At 43.1% G+C, this 12,537-nt stretch overlaps 1 protein-coding gene across 1 annotated transcript in view; it reads left to right on the top strand.

Annotated features, from left to right (window-relative positions):
* LOC139531713 (carboxypeptidase A6-like) overlaps positions 1 to 12,537 on the top strand; it is a 52,156-nt gene that overhangs the window by 28,058 nt on the left and 11,561 nt on the right. Inside the window, exons 3-5 of the mRNA XM_071328420.1 lie at positions 9,850 to 9,974; positions 11,301 to 11,415; positions 12,346 to 12,447. Of these exons, the coding sequence (XP_071184521.1) occupies positions 9,850 to 9,974; positions 11,301 to 11,415; positions 12,346 to 12,447 (342 nt within the window). The remainder of the gene's footprint in view (positions 1 to 9,849; positions 9,975 to 11,300; positions 11,416 to 12,345; positions 12,448 to 12,537) is intronic.

Below are 12,537 nucleotides of genomic sequence, written 5' to 3'. Positions count from 1 at the left end.
GGGCAAGTGCTGTTTGATTTGTGAGACCAACAAAGAGATGAAGATGTGGAAACATTTACTGTAACAATGGTGCTCTTAGCCACTTGGAAATGAGGCCTTTGACCCTACCCATTTTTGTTGGCTGGGAGTAGCAGAGAAAAGCTGCGGACAACATGCCATTCTATACCGTACTTCAAAGCGGGTGCATGGCTTTCTGTTAACCATTAAACTAATCGGTCTGTTAATAGGGGTTTGTACCAGTCTGTAGGATTCTACTCCCGTGCTGAAACCAGAGCCAGCTGGCACTATGAGACGCTCAGTTCCCGTCACAGCAAATAAATGAATCGCTGATTCATGCTCCCAAAAGAGTTTAATTTTAGAGCAAGGCTGGTATTGTCTTTACATAAAACCTTGGTTAAGGAGAGCATCAATGGCTGGTCCATGGTCGACATGTGTTTATTTGGCTGCTAATAGCTGGCTAAAGGATAGCTTATACCAGCTCCAGCCAGCAGTGCTATCTGTTGGCAGGAGCTGAAAGAAGGCTTTGCTGCTAACCTGGGGACAAACAGCAGGGTGTGGGATGTTGGAGGCAGAGGGAATGGCTTGACTGGGCTGTTACAGTTTTTTTACAATCACTTTGGCACTGATTTCAGAACCTTGTGGTCATTTTTCTAGACACAAAACTCACAATGGTCATCACTTGTAACACAGGCTGTCCAATGTTCAAAACATTGCATTGTGCATTCATATCTTTAAAGAAACCTTGCATTTGCAGAAACATTGGTTCAAATATTTAATTTATCATGAAATACCATAGGAACATTACTTTAGATCACCCACACACAAGATACCGATAGTTTCACTGTGTAGTTGTTCGTACAATCATTAAATATTGTAGTACAAAATATGTGATACATGTTTCATTATGGTACTACACGTAAATACATCACTGTAAAAGGACTAGTAGAGAGAATAATACAGACACAGTGGAATCATTGAACAAAATCTGAAATGTATTGATGACATACAGTAAAATCACAACATAGGTTTCTTTGAATCAAAGCAAAAAAGCAAAAAACTACAGTAAAACGTCTTCTGCAGTGTTCCTCACCTGGCTTACTGTAAAAAGCAAAACAAAGAATTGATTACTGTACTTGTATATTTCCATCAACACTGTCTTGTGGATTTGGCCACAGGTTCTCATCCACATCACAATGGATGTTTTCATTAGCCAAACGTATTGGGAAGAATCTTCGGGCATGGCGAATCCAGGCCTGACACTGGTCTGCCGTGATGTCATTGCATGCGTCATCCATGGCCTGGAGAAGGGTGGCTTGTTTGTGAGGGCGCCTATCATATACCTTTCACCTCCATGTGGAGAAAAATTCCTCAATCGGGTTAAGGAAAGAAGAGTATGGAGTAAGTACAGGGTGGTAAATTGTGGATGGGCCTGAAACCATGCGTGCAACATTTGAGCATGGTGGAACCTGACATTATCCCACACAATGACATAGGTCACGCCATCAGCTCTACAGACTTGATTTAGCTCATCAAGGAAGCTTACAAGGAGAGCAGCATTATATGATCCAATACGAGGTCTGTGTCCCACCACACCATCTTCTGATATAGCCGCACACATGGTGATATTGGCCCCACATTGTCCAGGTACTTGGATGGTTGCCCGCTGGCCAATGAAACTCCGACCTCTCCTCCTTTTCTTAGCCAGGTTGAAGCCTGACTCATCCAAAAAGAGGAAATTGTTGCTGGTTTTCGTCACCATCCAGCTCCATCACCCTCTAAAAATACATTTTGGATAGAGAATTACTGATTACAATGATGTAGAATTTTTGGGGATTTTTCACAACAGGTATCTTGAAACTGAACATACCTGAACATACTCAGTCCTCAGTTGCTTGACTCTGTCTGCATTTCTGTCAAAAGGCACATGGTATAGCTGTTTTAGAGACACCTGGTGCCTTTTCAGCATGCGTACAATAGTCGGCAAATCTATGGCTTCCACATTGTTGAACATGTCGTCATTGTCCAAGATGTGCAGCTGAATTTCTGTAAGGCGAATATCATTTCTGGCCCGAACCAAATTGACCACAGTCCACTCTTGTTGGTCAGTCAGAATTTTGCCTCTGCCTCCCCTTTTTGGCCTAGTCTCAACTCTGCAGGGAAAATTACAGTAAGAATACATTTAGTCACATCACCTGCTCTGTGGCACACATTGGCATGCAGTATACAGTCATTTGACAATTGAGAGTAGCCTAATGTTTAGTGCATGCTGAAGACTTACCGGTTCTCATTGAGGAAAGTTCTGATGATTGAGGCTGCGGTTGATCTTCTGAGGTTTGGTTGAATCATTGTAGCTGCCTCAGTCATTGTCATGCCATGATTTACGACATGGTCTACAGCTATTGCTTTCATTGGACACTCTTTGCTGTTGCTGCCGCTGTCTTGGTCCGTGGCCTTGTCCTCTACCACATTCCCTCTCAGAAGGGGTGCTTGTACCCTGCCATTCCTTTGACCACCACGTCTTCCTCCCACTGCTCTATTGTGACGTGGATCACCTGCCGGCTCCATGTTATCGCTATGTTGTTGTAGGTGGATACCATCACGAACGAGTTGGCAGTATTGGAAAAGCAATTACAAGGGCCAGCATACAAACTCACCTGCCACTTTATTAGGTACACCTGCATGTTAACGCAAATAGCCTGCTCCTTCGAACAGCGAATCATATGGCTGCCTGCAACTCCGTATGTAGAGTAGAGAGCTTTAGTTGTTGTTCGACCAAACATTAGAACGGGCAAGATGCGTAATCTAAGCAATTTTGATTGTGGTATGATTGTTGGTGCCACTCATGGTGGTTCCAGCATCTCAGAAACAGCTGCCCTCCTGGGATTTTTACACACTACAGTCTCTAGAGTTTACAGAGAATGGTGCGATAAACAAAACACATTCGGTGAGTGGCACTTCTGTGGGCAAAAACCCCTTGTTAATAAGAGAGGTCAGAGGAGAATGTCCAGACTCATTCAAGCTAACAGAAAGGCCATATATGCTCAAATAACAGCCGTTTAAAACAGTGGTGTGCAGAAGCGCATCTCTTAACGTACAGACCCGTGAATAATTCAGGTTGTTGTGGAGGCAAAAGGAGGTCCTAACCAGTACTAGATAGGTGTACCTAATAAAGTGGCCGGTGAGTGTACAGTAATGTCAAATCTTAAAACATGGGACAATAGAAAGTGTCTGAAAGAATGATGAAATATTACATCCATAGATAATGTAGTCCAATTGGTTCATGTTCCACGGTAATTGGTGTCAATGGATCTCGTTATCCTGAAACTTTCATGATCTAAACATGGAATATTGTTTGTCCGTTTCCATAAAACTATGCATAGTTTTTTTTTCAATTGCTAACACGCATCGGTCAATACTGAAGCCACTTTTTCAAAACTCTTCACAGTCTGCATTACCAACATGCATCTTGACCAAACAGTTAATCTCACCTCCAAAACTCACTCAAACCACCAAAACACTTCATACATGTCTCAAAATTAGCTTGTTCGATCATAACACTGGCAACAATTCTCACTCAGAAAGCAAGCATTGGCACTCATAACACACTGACCTAAAAACACTAACAGGGAGCATTACATAAATGAACTTCTCTTTGAAATTTGAATGATTTTTCACATAAATCAGTATTTCATTATAGACTAAGAATGACACCTTTTCACTTTATTGACTGTACTAAAGTATATGTAACAAGAATGAATCAAATGCAGCAATTTGCTTCAAAAGCCTTTATTTTTTTCTATATCTTTGCATATAGTAATTTACATGTGAAAAATTAAAAGTTGAAACAAAAAACAAATTCCTGAAATTTCAGGGCTGCAATAATAATTACAACAAAAAACTTGTATAGTATAATCACTTATACTGTACTGTGAGGGTTCTAGTTCTCCTGCAAGTTCTCATCAACATCACATCTTATGTCTTCTCTGGTGATGCATCTTGAAAAGTATCTTCTGGAATGTCTAATCCAACCCTGGCAGTCTTCAGGAGAAGTGTCTCCACACCCCACATTCATGGCATCCAGTACGGACATCTGGTCATGTGGATGGTGGTCATTAACCTTCCACCTCCACGCAGAGAAAAACTCCTCTATTGGGTTTAGGAAGGGGGAGTATGGAGGCAGGAATAGTACTGGCATCCTGGGATGTGCAGCAAACCAGTCTGTGACTGCAGCAGAGCAGTGGAATGCCACATTATCCCACACAACAATGAAGGTAGGGGAGTTTACTTGCCCCGCTCTCCTCTGCTGGCACAAGTTGATTACACAGGTCATCCAGAAAAGAGCTTCTGTATTGTAGGGGCCAATGAGTGGTTTGTGTAACAGCAAACCATCATTGGACAGTGCTGGACACGTGATGTTAGCTCCTCTCTGGCCTGGGACATCCACGGTTACTCTCTGTCCAATCACATTTCTTGCCCTGCGGTGTGTTTTTACCAGGTTGAATCCAGCTTCATCCACAAAGGTGAATGCATGTGCAGTTTGCCTGGCTTTTGTCTCCATTACTCTAAAATACAGTAAATCCACAGCACTTTACATTATGCATAGCTGTGTATGTGCCCTGTTTGGTTATTGGACAGACATCTTACCTGGACATATTGATACCGGTGTTCTTTCACACGTTCATCGTTTCTCTCAAAGGGTACAACTACTTCATCCGTATTTTATGATTCTCTAGGACTCTGGCAATTGTCATTGTGCTGACTGTATTCACATTCCCAAAAGTGATATTGTCTGCCATCACTCTGTCCTGAATTTCCCGCAGTTTTATTGCATTGTTGCTAATTACCATGTCAACAATGGCAATTTCCTGCGCATCTGTAACGATGTACGCTGAGTCGAGAAGCAGATTCAGGGAGTGAATACATTTAATAAATGAACAAACCAAGAAACACAAACAGCGCACCGACATGAAACAGCAACAATGTCGACTGGGGAAGTAACCAAAGGGAGTGACATATAAAGGGCAGGTAATCAAGGAGGTGATGGAGTCCAGGTGAGTGTCATTATGCACGTACCGCTGGTGACAGCTGTGCGCCCTAATGAGCAGCCTGGTGACCTAGAGGCCGGAGAGGGAGCACACGTAACAGCATCTGATCATATTCTGCCTCTCCCTCCCGTGGGAGGCAACCTTTGGATTCAACTGAAAAACACAAAACAATCAATATATTTCAAAATGTCAGTACATGTAAAAATGTGAACATACTGTATTGTACTGTAATATGTAGTTCAATTATTATTGAAGGATGCACATCTCACCTGTTGTTTTGCCGGAAAATTCATACTATTGATGCAACTGTTGAACGCTGCAGATTTGGTTGCACCCTTAAGAGAGACCATGGTTTACAACATGGTGAATAATTGTGGCCCTAATCTTGTCAGAGACCACCGCTCTTGGTCTTCCTCTCCTTTGTCCTCCACACATTCTCCCTGCCACTCTTCTTTCCCCACCAACCTATCTTCCTTGATCCATGTTTCCAAACTAAATCATTCCCGAAGCCGTCCTCTTTTGTCAGGTTGGTAACAAGACTAAAAACAGGACACTTGGGTAGGCTTTCAGCTGAAATTCAGCTGTTTTTGGAATTATTAAATATTTTGCTCAGATGAGAAATGCACAACATTTGCCATCGTTCTGTTTTGAATGTGTTTTTAACAGTTTGGAAACAGTGTGTTAGCATTTTAAAACATGTGCTGCAAATAAACTCAGCAAAAAAAGAAACGTCCTCTTTTCAGGACCCTGTCTTTCAAAGATAACTCGTAAAAATCCAAATAACTTCACAGATCTTCATGGGTGAAGGGTTTAAACACTGTTTCCCTTGCTTGTTCAATGAACCATAAACAATTAATGAACATGCACCTGTGGAATGGTTGTTAAGACACTAACAGCTTACAGACGGTAGGCAATTATGGTCACAGTTATGAAAACTTAGGACACTAAAGAGGCCTTTCCACTGACTCTGAAAAACACCAAAAGAAAGATGCCCAGGGTCCCTGCTCATCTGCGTGAACGTGCCTTAGTCATGCTGCAAGGAGGCATGAGGACTGCAGGTGTGGCCAGGGCAATAAATTGCAATGTCCGTACTGTGAGACGCCTAAGACAGCGCTACAGGGAGACAGGACGGACAGCTGATCATCCTCGCAGTGGCAGACTACATTTTTCAACACCTGCACAGGATCGGTACATCCGAATATCACACTTGCGGGACAGGTGCAGGATAGCAACAACAACTACCCGAGTTACACCAGGAACGCACAATCCCTCCATCAGTGCTCAGACTGTCCGCAATAGGCTGAGAGAGGCTGGACTGAGGGCTTGTAGGCCTGTTGTAAGGCAGGTCCTCACCAGACATCACCGGCAACAATGTCGCCTATGGGCACAAACCCCCCATCGCTGGACCAGACAGGACTGGCAAAAAGTGCTCTTCACTGACGAGTCACGCTTTTGTCTGACCAGGGGTGATGGTCGGATTTGTGTTTATCGTCGAAGGAATGAGCGTTACACCGAAGCCTGTACTCTGGAGTGGGATCAATTTGGAGGTGGAGGGTCCATCATGGTCTGGGGCGGTGTGTCACAGCATCATCGGATTGAGCTTGTTGTCATTGCAGGCAATCTCAACACTGTGCGTTACAGGGAAGACATCCTTCTCCCTCTTGTGGTACCCTTTCTGCAGGCTCATCCTGACATGACCCTCCAGCATGACAATGCCCCCAGCCATACTGCTCGTTCTGTGTGTGATTTCCTGCAAGACAGGAATGTCAGTGTTCTGCCATGGCCAGCGAAGAGCCCGGATCTCAATCCCATTGAGCACGTCTGGGACCTGTTGGATCGGAGGGTGAGGGCTAGGGCCATTCCCCCCAGAAATGTCTGGGAACTTGCAGGTGCCTTGGTGGAAGAGTGGGGTAACATCTCACAGCAATAACTGGCAAATCTGGTGCAGTCCATGAGGAGGAGATGCACTGCAGTACTTAATGCAGCTGGTGGCCACACCAGATACTGACTGTTATCCCCTTTGTTCAGGGACACATTATTCCATTTATGTTAGTCACATGTCTGTGGAACTTGTTCAGTTTATGTCTTGGTTGTTGGATCTTGTTATGTTCATACAAATATTTACACATTTTAAGTTTGCTGAAAATAAACACAGTTGACAGTGAGAGGACATTTCTTTTTTGCTGAGTATACAGTTGAAGTCGGAAGTTTACATACACTTAGGTTGGAGTCAACCACTCCTCAAATTTCTTGTTAACAAAATATAGTTTTGGCAAGTCGGTTAGGACATCTACTTTGTGCATGACGCAAGTCATTTTTCCAACAATTGTTTACAGACAGATTATTTCACTTACAATTCACTGTATCACAATTCCAGTGGGTCAGAAGTTTACATACACTAAGTTGACTCTGCCTTTAAACAGCTTGGAAAATTCCAGAAAATGATGTCATGGCTTTAGAAGCTACTCATAGGCTAACTGATATCATTGTAGTCAATTGGAGGTACCTGTGGATGTATTTCAAGGCCTACCTTCAAACTCAGTGCCTCTTTGTTTGACATCATGGGAAAATCCAAAGAAATCAGCCAAGACCTCAGCAAAATAATTGTAGACCTCCACATGTCTGGTTCATCCTTGGGAGCAATTTCCAAATGCCTGAAGGTACCACGTTCATCTGTACAAACAATAGTACGCAAGTATAAACATCATGGGACCACACAGCCGTCATACCGCTCAGGAAGGATACGCGTTCTGTCTCCTAGAGATGAACATACTTTGGTGCGAAAAGTGCAAATCAATCGCAGAACAACAGCAAAGGACCTTGTGAAGATGTTGGAGGAAACAGGTTAAAAAGTATCTGTATCCACGGTAAAATGAGTCCTATATCGATGTAACCTGAAAGGCTGCTCAGCAAGGAAGACGCAACTGTTCCAAAACCGCCATAAAAAAGCCAGAGTACGGTTTGCAAATGCACACGGGGACAAAGATCGTACTTTTTGGAAAATTGTCCTCTGATCTGATGAAACAAAAATAGAACTGTTTGGCCATAATTATCATCGTTATGTTTGGAGGAAAAAGGGGGAGGCTTACAAGCCGAAGAACACCATCCCAACCGTGAAGCACGGGAGTGGCAGCATCATGTTGTGGGGGTGCTTTGCTGCAGGAAGGATTGGTGCACTTCACAAAATAGATGGCATCATGAGAAAGGAAAATTATGTGGATATATTGAAGCAACATCTCAAGACATCAGTCAAGAAGTTAAAGCATGGTCGGAAATGGGTCTTCCAAATGGACAATGACCCCAAGGATACTTCCAAAGTTGTAGCAAAATGGCTTAAGGACAACAAAGTCAAGGTATTGGAGTGGCCATCACAAAGTCCTGACCTCAATCCTATAGAACATTTGTGGGCAGAACTGAAAAAGCATGTGTGAGAGGAGGCCTACAAACCTGACTCAGTTACACCAGCTCTATCAGGAGGAATGGGCCAAAATTCTCCCAACTTATTGTGGGATGCTTGTGGAAGGCTACCTGAAAAGTTTGACCCAAGTTAAACAATTTAAATGCAATGCTACCAAATACTAATTGAGTGTATGTAAACTTCTGACCCACTGGGAATGTGATGAAAGAAATAAAAGCTGAAATAAATCATTCTCTCTACTATTATTCTGACATTTCACATTCTTAAAATAACGTGGTGATCCTAACTGACCTAAGACAGGGAATTTTTACTAAGATAAAATTTTAGGAATTGTTAAAAACTGAATTTAAATGTATTTGGCTAAGGTGTATGTAAACTTCCGACTTCAACTGTATATAGTTTTGCAGGTGGTGGAGTATGAATGAGAAAAGAGTTCATGGATTTCGGAGAATGTGGTCATTGAAAGCATTTTGTGTGAAAGCACTGAAAAATTATTCACAGTTTGGTCCACATACACTTCTGTTTCGCTGACTGTGTGAAGAGTTTTGACAGTGTGACTTCAGTTTTGACCAATGCATGTTAGCAATTGACAAAAACTGTAAGAGTAATGCAACGGTTGCTCATCATTTTGCGCAGTTCTATCAGATCATTGAAATGAAGTGGATAGACAGTCATCTCAGATGTAATGTGTGAATTGCATTTTGAAATGGTAATTCTTTGATGTTAAGTTGTGCCATTTTGAACAGGTGATTTTAGTTCAATGAACAAATTATCTTAGCTTTATGTGTATTGTTTCAAAGCAATTGGAAAAAGTGTTCGAGTTTAGAAAAATGTGCATTTTGACCATCGGTTGTGAGTTTTGTGTCTAGAGTTTTGATAAATGACATCAAGGTTCTGAAATTAGTGCCAAAGTGATTGTAAAAAACTGTAATAGGGACTTGTGGTGTGTGTGTGTGTGGGTGGGTGTGCGCATGTGTGTGTGCGTGCGTGCGCATGTTCATGTGTGTGTGTGTGTGTGTGTGTCTGTGTGTGTAGTCATCAACATTCCCTCAAAATTTACTTGGAGAGCAATATTGACCTGCTGGACAGACCAATCAAGCCTTAAGCCATGAGATTGATCTAGACTCCAGGTCACAGTGTGTTGTGGAGAACAGCCTTGAATGTTAAAGCTGTGCTATTGTCCATCTTCCCAGAAGCCCTGGGTTTATTAGCAGGAGGAAGCTAAAGTCATTTGTTCAGGGGATGGGCCAATATAGTTCTGTTCAGAACTGTGGGTTCATCAAGGGAAGCAAGGTTGTTTGGGTGGTGAGTGTCTTGCCATGTCTGTGTTTATAGGCATGTGTCCATGTTCCTTCCACTATAACTAACTCTCTCTCTGTCTCACAGGTGGACCTGTGGCAGCCCAACAGTGCCTCTCTGATCCGATACAACGCCACCGTGGACGTGCATGTGAGACGGAACAACACGCGAGGGCTTCGTGCATGCCTCCAGAAGGAACACATAGATTTTAAGTAAGGGCTTAGAGACTCTACCCCCCCGACTCACCGCTCCCCATTTCATATTTTCTTCCCATCAATCATCACAATCAACATTCAAATTATAGAGTTTATCATTTTCATCCCTATCCTCAGGGAAGATTTTCTACTTTTTTCTACTGCTCTACCACTATATTATTTTATATTGTCTGGGCCGGGGAGGCTGGTGAGTTGATGGGTTTCCATATTTGCAGTCTGAGAAACAGTCTGTTTTAGAGGAGAAAAGCTATGGGTGATGGGTTCATATGAGAGGGGAATAAAATATCAAATCGTAGCTGGGGAAATACAATTGTGTGTAGTGATTCCTAAAATGTCCCGCTTTCAACCACTTCAATTTCTGTCCACAGTTTTCTCATTAATGTGAGCTAAGCTAGTGTATGACAATAATCTTCAAAACGTACTCATTTTTGAAGAGAAAGAAAGTTCTCTGAAAAAATGGCAAAGACAGATGTAACCTTCTCTGGTGCTATGAGAATAGTTTACCAAATAAGTGACAGAAGAATGTGACTCATCAAATAGAACACATTTTCTCTTCATGGACAGCAGTGGTTCATTTACTTCCAGAGGGTTGCTGAGCTCTTACGCTCACACACAATAGCACTGTCTACAAGCTGTCTCTCCACACAAGGCCAAAGTCTCTGCTCTCTCTGCATTTTTCTCTCATTTGAATAAGCAAACTGATGATAAAAGGAAACTCATCTATACTAAAATCACACCCCCAAAGCTTCTTGTACTTGCAGTTATCCAAAGCTGAAACACCAAGGTATTTTTATTTTTGTTTCAATCGTTTCTCTGTATTTTAGCTCATAGAAATACCAAGACAAGAAAGAAAGGACTTTTCAGGAAAAATGATGTTTCCCATAAAACAATGTACCCATCAGACTCACACTAGTCTCTCTCTGCCTCTCTGCCTCTCTGCCTCTCTCTCTCTCTCTCTGCCTCTCTGCCTCTCTGCCTCTCTCTCTCTCTCTCTGCCTCTCTCTCTCTCTCTCTCTCTCTCTCTCTCTCTCTCTCTCTCTCTCTCTCTCTCTCTCTCTCTCTCTCTCTCTCTCTCTCTCTCTCTCTCTCTCTCTGCCTCTCTCTCTCTCTCTCTCTCTCTCTCTCTCTCTCTCTCTCTCTCTCTCTGCCTCTCTCTCTCTCTCTCTCTCTCTCTCTCTCTGCCTCTCTCTCTCTCTCTCTCTCTCTCTCTCTCTCTCTCTCTCTCTCTCTCTCTCTGCCTCTCTCTCTCTCTCTCTCTCTCTCTCTCTCCTCTCTCTCTCTCTCTCTCCCTATCTCTCTCTATCTCTCACTCTCTCTCTACAGGGTGTTCATATCTAACCTTCAGAAGGAAATTGAAAAGCAGACTGGATATCGCTCTTCCCGCAAGAGGAGGTCTGAATCCCAATATGACTATGAGGTGTACCACTCTCTGGATGAGGTAGGTGGGACACACACACACACTCTCATTTACTCCATTGCTCACACGATAACACACTAACACAGTCACACACACACACACTTTTCAGTTCAGTACAGTGCAACTAGGAGTCTTTGAGATGTGTGCATTTGCCTCTGGCCCCCTGAATCTTGAATCTGTACGCCCCAGTGCCACAGTCTGCATGCATTCCAATGTGAGATAGGGGGAACCAGGGAGCCTGTCAGCAAGACTACAGCAACCTATCATTATCATTACACAGCTTTAAACCTATCCTCACACACAGGAGACACACAGGGCTAAGAGACACACACACAAACACAGGAAACATCCATTTACATTCACCATCTGTACAATCTCTGTGTAGCAGGGCTATAATGTACATACCATTCCAGAGAGTTGGAAATACATCTCCATCACCTCCGTCATCCAGGACTGTTAGATTAAGCGTCTGTATAGTGTGTTAGAGGGGGTTATTGAGTGGGTGTGAAGACACATGGAAGGAATTGAACTTTTGTATTAGCACACACACACACTGCGTGAAGCCAGATCTACTCCAGGATAAGTGTATGTGTGTGTGTGTGTGTGTGTGTGTGTGTGTGTGTGTGTGTGTGTGTGTGTGTGTGTGTGTGTGTGTGTGTGTGTGTGTGTGTGTGTGTGTGTGTGTGTGTGTGTGTGTGTGTGTGTGTGTGTGTGTGTGTGTGTGTGCGCGTGTGCGTGTGCGTGCGGGCTAATTCCCCCATGGAATCAGCTACAACTAAGATTCATTGCCGTGCTGCCTAGCATGAAATGAGTTGTTTCACAGAGTTAAAGTGTGATGTGTAGGTCTAGTGTTATAGAGCTGATAGGATGGCCTGGTGCCTTGTTATCTTCATTCTAATGGCTGAATGACCACATCATTCAATTCTTTGTTTTTTGTGTTTCTCTCCCCAGATCCAGAGTTGGATGTTTGAGATCAACAGGACCCATCCTCACCTGGTGGACATGTTCTCTATTGGGAGGTCATATGAAGACAGGCCCCTTTACGTGCTTCAGGTACTGTAGGACCCACACACACACACACACACACACACACACACACACACACACACACACACACACACACACACACACACACACACACAC

This window comes from Salvelinus alpinus, chromosome 10 (assembly GCF_045679555.1).
Source record: "Salvelinus alpinus chromosome 10, SLU_Salpinus.1, whole genome shotgun sequence".
In the NCBI taxonomy this organism is placed as follows: Eukaryota; Metazoa; Chordata; class Actinopteri; order Salmoniformes; family Salmonidae; genus Salvelinus; species Salvelinus alpinus.
The sequence above is the reverse complement of the archived record's forward strand: the minus strand, read 5'-3'. Positions and strand labels throughout refer to the sequence as shown.